Source organism: Rhinolophus sinicus, linkage group LG02 (genome assembly GCF_036562045.2).
Source record: "Rhinolophus sinicus isolate RSC01 linkage group LG02, ASM3656204v1, whole genome shotgun sequence".
NCBI classification, from domain to species: Eukaryota; Metazoa; Chordata; class Mammalia; order Chiroptera; family Rhinolophidae; genus Rhinolophus; species Rhinolophus sinicus.
This window is the reverse complement of record NC_133752.1, coordinates 186782856-186793406: the sequence shown is the minus strand read 5'-3', so window position 1 is coordinate 186793406 and position 10551 is coordinate 186782856. Positions and strand designations below refer to the sequence as shown.

General features: G+C 41.6%; 1 protein-coding gene across 3 annotated transcripts in view; it reads right to left on the bottom strand.

The window, feature by feature from the left end:
- Window positions 1–508: 508 nt before the first annotated feature.
- The window catches only part of TCP11L2 (t-complex 11 like 2), a 35377-nt gene continuing 25334 nt past the window's right edge, over window positions 509–10551 (bottom strand). For all 3 annotated transcript variants that reach the window (XM_074326251.1, XM_019728449.2, XM_074326252.1), the window contains 3 exons: window positions 10356–10537; window positions 7361–7533; window positions 509–2894 (listed from right to left, as the gene is read on the bottom strand). In XM_074326251.1, coding sequence (XP_074182352.1) covers window positions 2650–2894; window positions 7361–7533; window positions 10356–10537 — 600 coding nt within the window. In that variant the 3' untranslated portion in view covers window positions 509–2649. The remainder of the gene's footprint in view (window positions 2895–7360; window positions 7534–10355; window positions 10538–10551) is intronic.

Below are 10551 nucleotides of genomic sequence, written 5' to 3'. Positions count from 1 at the left end.
AGGACAGAAACCATACATTTCAGCATGACACCCCAGAACCGTTTTACATTTGTTTTTCCTCTCATCACTTTTACTCTTCTACCATATGCTGGTCCCTGGGCTCACCGTTTCTCTACACAGTTGTGTTCACCGGGCACTTGGCCTGTCGTGCCTTTCCCTTTCCTGGGCTCTTGGCAAGTTCCTGCCTAGCCTCATGTTCTAGCTCAAGAAGGATGCCCACGAAATAGAGTGATGATTTTTCCTCTAGCACTATGTTTTACAGCCCTAGTTCACAAGTTTGTTCTTACTAGGTAATAAACTTCTAGTTATCTATCAGAACACCTAAGATACTTCTTGGCACATAATAGATGGTCAGTAGGTGTTTGCTGACTGACTGAATGAATAAACATGACCCCATGTCTGTAAGACTCCGACGATCAGCATTGAATCATTCTAGAACAACCACAACAAAGACTGCTATATGCCAGCCCTGAGCAACCCAAAAGTGGTTTAGAAGACAGACACTCGCTGTGTTGAAACAATGTTTAATGTTTAAAATTAAACAGTGCACACAATACATGTTTTAGCAGTAGATGAATGAAAATGTGTGTATGGTGTTTAATAAAACTGACATTACAAAACAAGACCATGTTAAGAAAACCCTAAAAGTAGAAGTAAACATTGAGATAAAAACCAAATAACATGCTAGGGGATATGATTTAAAAACCCTAATAAATGCAGTTGCCTAAATCCAGACTTGAGACACTGAGATTTACTTTGCCACTTAGAAAAAGAAAAAAAAGCAGAATGCCCTTCATTTTAAATGCATTAAAAATAAAGTTTGTACATTGTTTTCCTGCTGGCAACTGCAGTATAATCAAGTATATAAGAATACCAGCTGGATTCCAATCTGATAATTGAAAAACGCACCTGGCTGGTCTTCCTGTTCAGTATACAGTTCACCCAGAAAGCGACAAAAAGAAAAGAAAAATCACACTACTTTTCTATGTCAGACCCTCCCTGCCACCCATGCCCCAAAGTTGAAAACTACTTCAAGAGAAAATGAAAACAAATCTTCAGCACCTTATGGTTTCTAAGCATGGGCAGCGTGCAAACAGAAAGAGGGAAGAAATGGGTAAAACTAATAACGTGCTCTTCAGTAAATTTCAACTTACGTACAGCTGCTTAAATGGACAGAATGGCTGATTTATATGTATTGGTCATTGTGAGAAAAAAAAATTGACTTTCAAAATTTCCTCAAATTTTGGCAGATCACTCCAAAATGTGAAGATTGGAGATAATCTATTCACACACTCCTTTCCTAGAACTTTGTCAAATAAAGGAGTAGCACCATAATGGTGGAGGTGGTGGGGAAGAAAATGGGGTGAGGAAGAGAGGAGAGAACTCCTTTTGACCTCTTACCACTCTTCTCCACCATCCTAGTAAGGTTCAATGAGTCCTTATAAAACAAAACAATCAAAAATGTGTTTTATGTAAATAAAGCACTTTCTGGACTGAGTCCACCCAAACTGTAGTGCTTCCCCTTAACACTTCAAATGAAGCATGTAATTCCAGGACAGGCAGAATTTTCTAACATCCAATGACAAGCAGCGCCAGCTTGGCAAGTTTCGATTTAATGCTCAAGAATGTCACATGGTGACGCTACTTAGAAGAGCATCTTGGTCACAGCAGGGTCACATAGTTTAATCAGCACAGCAGGCATTTGCTAGCAATTTATATGGTTAAAAAATCCAAAGTTTAACTATTTCTTTTTTTGTGACCATCACTGAGAATGGGGATCTCCTGGGCATCTTGTTTTGTTAACTTCCCTTCTTATAAGTAAACCAATTCAAACCATCTGCCTTATGTAAAAATATTAAAATCTTATATAATCCTTACCAATGGCCTGAGAAATGCAAAGACATTCACTAAGAGATTTGTGCAAAAATTATCTCTCAGAGAGCAGGATTGCAAGAATAAATCAACCTCTAGAATAAAATTTTAGAAGGCATTTGTTTCTATTTTCACTAAATGAACAAGGGAGGTTTTATCTAAAATTTGCATATAAGGTAATAAATTTAAATTCTACACAAATACTGACAATTGGTATTATAAAATGTAAATAGCTACATCTGTGGAATTTTAGGACTTACTATGTAAGTTTTTGTTACACATTAATAAAATTTCATTGTACATTTCAAATACAATTATGCTTCCTTCACATAATGTATTCAGGATACCAATCCCCTTTGTTATTCTCACAACTTTCAACCCTTTTAAGTTGTACCAAAGTTAAAAACCATTCGATTTGATAGTGACAAGTGAGGAAATACAACTCCTTAAGGGTTGAATGAATAAGCCAGATATAAATGCTTTTAAGAAAACATTTACAAGTATTATATAGGTAATATAATTGATTACAAATTGCTTTCTGTTCATGAAAAACATCTCTTCTGAACTTGAAAATGACGCATGAATGGGCCTAGGTGATGAGCGTGTCTTCTGCAATGCTACCATTACTGGGTTACACAGACGCGGGCTAACATGGCACCACGGACAGGACTGAGAATGTGCCACATCTGTAATGCCATTGATGGAAACAGACTGGGTACCGAAGGGCTGGATTTCCAATCTGTCGTCCAATGTCAGTCAGTTCCTCTTAGTTCCTCTTTAGTTAGCAGGAGATGAGGCATCCGCCTTCCCGGGGCCTTCCTCACCGAAGAGCAGCTTTCGAAGTATATTTGCGTAAAATGGTCCATACACTTGTTTGTTGAAATTCACAATGTTTGCGTATTGATAGCCTAGCACTTCCAGCTCCTGCTGAATGACAGCAAGGCCTCCAGGTACAGGAGGCATGCATTTTTGAGGGCTTGGAAGACAAAGGAGGCTCTTCAAGTATAGCTGGATTCGTTTATCTGGGGAAAAGTAAAATATCTTTATCTGTCCCATTATTAAAGCATATAATTAAAACAAAATGAGAACAGTAGCTACGGTAGGTGGATTGCAATAATACTCCCAATTCTTTACCCTCCCTATATCCATGCCCTTTACAAGGTAGCTTTGCAGCTCTTCCCATCAAAGGCTGGAGTCTGTTTCCCCAGGTCTTGAATTGGTGCTGGCCTTGTGACTTGCTTTGGCCAATACACAATGCAGCACAAATGACAGTCTGTAGTTCCATGCCAAGGCCTTAAGAGGCATGGTTCACATCTGCCCTCTCTACCTACTATGTGAACAATGTGGGCTTGTTGAAAGCCCACCTCGAGGAAAGCCCTGCTCTTCTGAGGCCATTTGAGATCAACCTGTAGCCAACCAACTCCCAAACCCTTGAGAGAACCCAGCAAGATCAGTAGGGCTACCTGCCCAAGCCACAGATGACCACAAATGCATGCGTGAGGCCAGCAAGACCAAAAGAATTACCAGGTGCCCCCACAGACTTCTGAGCAATACTAAATGTTTGTTGTTGTTGTTTTTTAAGCTATGGAGTTTGAGGGTGACTTATTTTGCAGTTATATATAGCTCACTGATAAAAATGTAGAGTACTTTTGGGGTAGGGCAGGGAATCTTTTACAAAACTTCAATACTTAATGCCCATAATTTTAGTTATGTACACTAAAACTGAGTTTATAAACTGGCACTGCCAGTTTGGCCCTCACAGTGTTTTGTTTTTAAACCATTTAAAATTAGAGGATTTCACATAGAAATCCGAATTTCTGCTTCCTCTTAAAAAAAATCTAGAGAGCTGGCAAACTTGAGGGGCCCAGTTACCACATGGCAAGGGTGACCACACATCCAGGTTTTCCCAGGACAGTTGAACTTTATGCCTGTGGTCTTGGCATAAGTAAAAAGAACACTGTCAAAAATGTCCTGGTTTGGACAATACATGATACATTCACCCCATACACGGCCAACCATCTGGAGGCACCAAGGAAAGGCCACCCCCACTGGCACTCCTGCTTGCCAGCTTTACCCTTTCTGTGTCAGTGTATCTGCTGCAGAGTACTTCACAGAAGCATGCAAATGCAAGACTGAAGGAGGCTGCACAAGTACTGGGCAAATAGGACCCGACAAACCAGACTTGCTACAGCCCATGCTGTTCCAAGGACTTTCTTTGGCCTTGGAAACACAAATCTCACAAATAAGTTTACTAAGGAGAACAAACTCCATCAAATACAGACAACTATGACATTAATGAAACTCATCTCCAACACTTCTCCCAAAAATCACGTTCCAGCCAGATCTGACATAGAACTCCCATTTCCCAATATCCTGTGTGCACGTCTTAGCTAGAATTGTTTCCTCTTACTAGAATTCTCTTCCATCTCACCTCATTATCTGCCCCAAGTCAAAAGCAGCCTTCAGTGCCAAGGCTAAAGTGGCCTCCTGCTGTGGCTCTCCCTCACATCTGTTACACTATCACACCATATTATTGCTAAGTGGAGACTGTGTCTCTCGCTTAGACAGTGCGCTCTCTGAGCGTGAGGGCTGTGTCCTTTTTGTCCTTATAGCCCTGGTCTGGCATGTGGCAGGCACGTCACAAATGCTGGCTGAATTAAAGTGAGACTGGAATGGAAAAGGTCTGTAAAGATCAGTCAAACTGAAAGCAATGGGAGTCAGGGAGGAATGGGTGCTGGAGAAGGCAGTCAAAGGTTTTAATGGATGCCTGATCCGTAAATCTGTCAGCAAGAAGAAACGATTCATGTATGCATCACCTATACGACTGAAAATTGCTTTTTAAAAACAGATGGCGATAAGCATGCAAATAATCTACACAGTAGGTAGTCTATAAATAATTTTTACCTGGCTTTAATATGCATTTTTAAAAAAATTGGTTTGAAGGAAACTTTTCTGATTATCTTCTTAAAAGGCTAAGAGCCACAGCAGGAGTTGTAATTGCACTGTAAATAAATAGTACATCAACTAAGCACAAAAGAAGGCAGGCCATGGAGACGGTGAACAGGGAGGAAAATCATGGCTAACGATGGTCACATCCTTTTTATGTCCTCTAAGCGCTTAATTTATTCTAACTCTCTTATGGGCAAAAAATTAAGAATCAATTGTATACTAAATTTCCCGTTAGACTGGTTGCCTGACTCTCCAGAGCCCAGGTCTATTTTCATCACAAATATGGTCCAAACACTTTCCCGCAAGATTGTTTAGAGAATAAAACTCTTTTAAAACTGTTATTATGCTGACGTTCTGTCTCCTCTGTGGACGAGTCAGTTTTTAGGCCAAGACTAAAATGACAGAAACATTTGTCCAATTAGGAGCAGCCAAAACTGAGTCGCTGCCAAAGGTGTGTCCTTGGTTTCCAGAGTCCAAGGAGAGCTGCTCAAGTGAGTCATTCAAGTTGCTAAGCAACAATACTTTGAGGTTAAAAAATGCTTTCAATTTGTAAAAGAACAGGAAAGTTGGACTGGGAAGAGTGGGTTCAAAAAAAGTTGCTTTACTGGATTGTAAGCAGCCACCTTGGGGTGGGGCATCCGCTGGCCCCCAGCCTCCCTCTCTCTTCTGACTTTGCAAGTACTTCTCTTACCCAAAGCAAGGGCACAGAGGACACCTGGGTGCCCTGGCCACCCTGCCCAAGCAGCAGGGCTCCAGCAGTGCCCACCAGAGCAGTTAAGAATCTGAGCTCCAGAGTCAGACAGGCTCAGTAACAATCCCTGCTCTGCAACAGGCTAGTTATGTGACCTCAGGGGAGAGTCACTTAATCACTCAAAGTCTCCACAGTATTCGCCCCTTGCACAAACATTTATTCAATGTCATCTACTGGCCCAGCGTAATATAAGGATACAGCAGTGAACAAACATGCACCCCGTTCTCATGAGGCCTGCACACTAGTGGGGGGCTGGCGGTATGTGGCAGAGACCGCAGACAGTCTGCCCCCCCCCCCTTCCTCTGAGAATACCATCTTCCAGACATTAGCTGATCAGCTGGAGACTACGGGCTGAGGACAGGTGTATGTCAGCAATGAAAGTTATGCAGGAAAGGGTTCAGCCACAGGCGGCTGTGGTTAGGCTGTGATCACCTGTCACCTCAGCAGCCTGTAGCACTGCACGCCAGGCTGCTCTTTTCTGGGGGAGGGGTGACACCTTGAGCTCTTAAGGGGCCTGTGCGACCTAGATCTCCAGCATCCTGTATCACGGGAATAAGGATGAGAGAAACTATTTGAGAGCCTCAAATAAATAACAAGCGTTTGTGTTCTCAGGGAAGTCAATGTTGTACTTCAAAACCTTGCAAAGTAGTCCTGGAATGTTAGCACGTAAGTTCTAATTTGACAGCCATTTCCTCCTTCTAGTCTTTATCCCTCACCCTCTGTAGCAGACTCCTGCTTTGTGCCCTCTCCCCCTTCTTCTGGCCACAGCCCCAGATCTTGTCTGGGGGGAACCATCTGTCCCCTACACTCAGACCAGGTTTTACAGTAAAGCAGGAACTGAACGCATGTCTCGGGCCTAAGTTCCTTCTCCTCTGGCCACCAAGACTGATTCGAGAACGGGACATGACCAACAGTCAGGCCAACTGGAGCCAATGAGACGCAATTCTGGCGTCATTACAAGGAAGCTGACTCCTTGTTTCTGGCTTGACTTATGTATTTTCAGCTGAAGCTGTCTTCCTAGGATAGGCAGAGACTACGTATGAGACAGACAGTCCCAAGGAAGGCAGTGCTGAGGGCTGGCGGTAGAGGAACTAGTACCGGGGACACAGTCTGAGCTCATGGGAAACAGTACTTGCAGCCGGCCGCATCTCTGGTCTTTTGAGTTATATGAGAAAATACATTCCCCTTCTGCTTAAGCTAGTGTAGAAGTCTAGGTTCTCTGGCACAGGAAACAGAAAAGGTCCTAAGGATACATTGTTCATTTTCCCCATTCAACAACACAATTTGACACCCAGATATTCACTTTTTAGCAGCAAGTACCAAAAAAAGCCCACCCGTTATGCTTCCCAATTCCACAACCTTTTCACGCTGTCTCTTTAAGCCTGAGTAAGAATGGGTCCTCAGCTGGCTTAGGCTAGCTCACGGCAGGACCAATATCTGCTTTCTGTGAACATATGGCCGGCTGGTTTGGACTGTTGTATTTATCTACTAGGATTTTAACATTACTGGCAGCATTTTATTTTCTCCATAAAAATGTATTGGCGGGATAGAAAGATTGAAGACCCTGAAATATACCCCCGCTCCACTATGTATATACACACAGAAGTAGTTGAGTCCCAAACCTTTGAAAATATTAATACTTTCTTCATATTTTCAACATTTATTCTCCAAAAGAAGCAGGTAATCTGTTTAAGACTAAATTTTGATTAACACTTAACATTAGTCATAACCAGCAAGTGAAAGCAAATTGGATTTGAAGCAGAGACCAATAAAAACATGAGGACCCACCAATCAAAGACCGGATAGGATTGTCCTTTTCTTCGATGCTTGAAAATTGACCTATGAGATTAGCTTGAACGTCAGCATTTAAAGTGGGGAAGCCTCTCTCCATCAGGGTCTTGTTAATCTCAGCACAAGTCTGAACACCAATAGAATTCAGGACTTCCTTCAAGTTAAAGGTCCTATAAAACACAAAACAAAATCCGATCAGGGAAAGTTTTTCTTACTCAGTTTTGTTGCTGTTGTTTAATATCAACTTGTTTTAAATATCTACCATTTTTTGTTTATACAGATAACAATTACCCCTATTAGGATGAACTTAGAAAACAGTAACTCCTCCCAACCACTAACCCTTACTTGTAGCATATTTTTACACGCTTAAAACCACTAATCTGTATGTAGTGTTTATACAGGAAAGCATAGATAGAAAAACGTGGTCCCTGAAAACAAGTCTGCAATCCCATTTTCATGCAGGACTATCAGAAAAGAAAGAAAAGACCTATTTCTTAAAATAAACCCTTTGGCCTGAGTGGATTTATTAATAGATTTTTTTTTTTTAGCTTTGAAAATGAGGTAGAATCAATTCCTTTATTTCTGCCTGAGCAGTAAATCTATAACACCAATCAAAAACAAGAAATGAAGATATCCAGAGGTCAATACCATAAAGGTAAATTACCTCAAACTCCTGATCTATCATAATCAAAGATAAGCGCCTTCTCATTGCTACTTGCAAGTGACTGATCAATAGCGCAAATATATAGAGCACAGAAAAACTATGAAAGGTAATTAGCAGTGGGTTATTAATAGGCAAGGAAAAAGAAGTAATTAGAGAGTATATTTGTTGGGTCCACTCTACTGGGAATAAAGACTGAAAATTGCATCTCACTATCCGGAAAGGGTCTTTCAGATAACTCTGTTCAAAATGGGAATTAAAGGCCCAATGAGCGGAGGCAGTATAAAGTAGTGGTTACAGCATAAGCTGTAGTGTCACACAGACCTGGGTTCAACTCCCGACTCTACCAGTGAACTTGCTATGTGACTAGCTTAGCTCTTGGCAGATTGTCAGACACACAGTAAAGGCTTAATGAGAAGAAAAAGAAAAAAAAAAACTGTTTATCATTATCATCATTAACAACAATAAGAAGTAAGTCCTTGGTATTCTGCCTTCACTGGAATTTGTTATAAATCCACACTGGACCTGCCTTTGGGTTTCTACAACCCAACGTTAGATTCTTTACGGCAAAACTTTTACCTCCTAACTTTTACCCAACTTCCTCCTAGCTTCCACCTGCTTTTAATCAGTGAGCTCTTAGGCTAAAGGAAAAATTAATTTCAGCATAAACTAGGACTTGTTATTCATAATAAAGAAGGCAAAATTCCTGCTAGTTTTCCAAATGCATCATCAAGCCCAATGTAAATGACATCTGGGTCTACTGACTATTGGAATCATCTGCTTTTCTTTATTATCAATGTTATTACCCCATCCATAATGAGGATAATTGAGAACTGATTATAATCATTTCCGAACACAGACGGGGGTGGGGGGGACAGCGGATTAAACAAAACAATAAAACAACAGGATAGGCAGAACAACTATAAAGAGGACGATTTAGCAACTAAATAGTTATTAAAAGCAGCATGTACTGAGCACTTACTATGTGCCACACATCTGTACAAAGTGTTTCACGTGAATCACTTTGGATGTTCTTATAACTCCAAGGTGAGCATAAATATTATTCTCTTTTTGCAAGTGAGGAAGTGAGACCCAGGGTGATTCAGGAACTTGTTCAAGGGTACGTACATGACAAGTCAATAGCAGAGCCTGGATTTAGATCCCAAAGCCTGTCCTCTTAGTAACCACACTGCTATATGCTTTATATTAATACTAAAGCAGCACTGGGGGCTCACTAGAGGCTTAAAAAGTTTCTGGAAATGAATGGTTACCCAATGTGGGGAAACACTAAGGTGAGACCAATTGCAAAACCAGAGATTTCTTTTCATTACAGGTCTCGGGTCCCAAGCGTGAAAGATATGAGCCTGGCAGGTTAGCACCAGAATCAGTAGAAAGGGCAGGGCCTTGAGACAGTCAGACCAGGGCTCACGCCTTGGTTTGCCCTTTTCTTGCTGTGCAGCCCAAGGTAAATCTTATTCTCTCTCTGAGCTTCAGCTCCAAATGAGAACTTTGGGTTCTGTAACTGCTCAGGCTCCTTTTGGCTTTAATATTCTAGGGTTTCATCAGATAATTTACGTGCTCGCTGAGTACTGGGCGGGAATATGGGAGAACAGGTGCATGTCCTCAGTGAGAGGAACAGAGTACAAGTCCCTGCAAACACCTGAAAAGGCAAAACCAGCAGGAGGCGCTGACCATTTGAGACCCATGGACACATCTGGTCACTGACTAGGGTTAGGATCTGACTTGGACAGGATTCCCAACGAGATGATCGAAATGCAAAGTCTCAATGGGATTCTAATACACAACGAAGGTATGATCTGGGAGGTGAATTTTACAAAAACAACACCTTCACCGGCCTTGTATAAGTAACATCCTTAAAGGACAGAGAGGCCACCACTTCTAAAGGCTTGAGAGCAGGCTGGATCAGTGAAGCTGGTAAACACCTCATTACACAAAAAAGATGGTGTCGGAACAACTAATGTGGAAAGCCTCTTTGATAGGGCACTCTAAACACCGAGCTTGGTGGATTTCTGGGTTTTGATTGTTTTTTTCCACAGCGCTGTCAAAGAAGAGCTTTTGCATATAACCATCCTCAGTGGAAATCCTACACTCACCTTGGCACTTGTCATGGAAAAGACCTCTCCCTTCCTATGAAAGGACATCTCAGCCCTCAGAGATATTAAAAGAAATTCTAGAAAAGAAGGTGTAAGATAAGCTTCTCTAAAGCACAGTCCCGAATATCACGTCCAGATGTCCGAGGTTATTCTCGTGCTCGGAGATGCATACGGGCCTTAATAGAAGGGGGAGCAGGTGACAACACTTGGAACTTACTCTTTGTTCATGCCTTCAAGTAGAACAGTTGAAATCCTTTTTAATCTGCTTGCAAACTCAGGTAGGCCTTCTATGACAGAACCCACGATGCTATTGGTAATTACGGACAGGCAGGCAATGACTTTCAATTGATTCAGCTTTTCTGTCAGTTCCTGAAGACGTGCTCCATCTGTCATCAGGGTCTAGCACATTTATT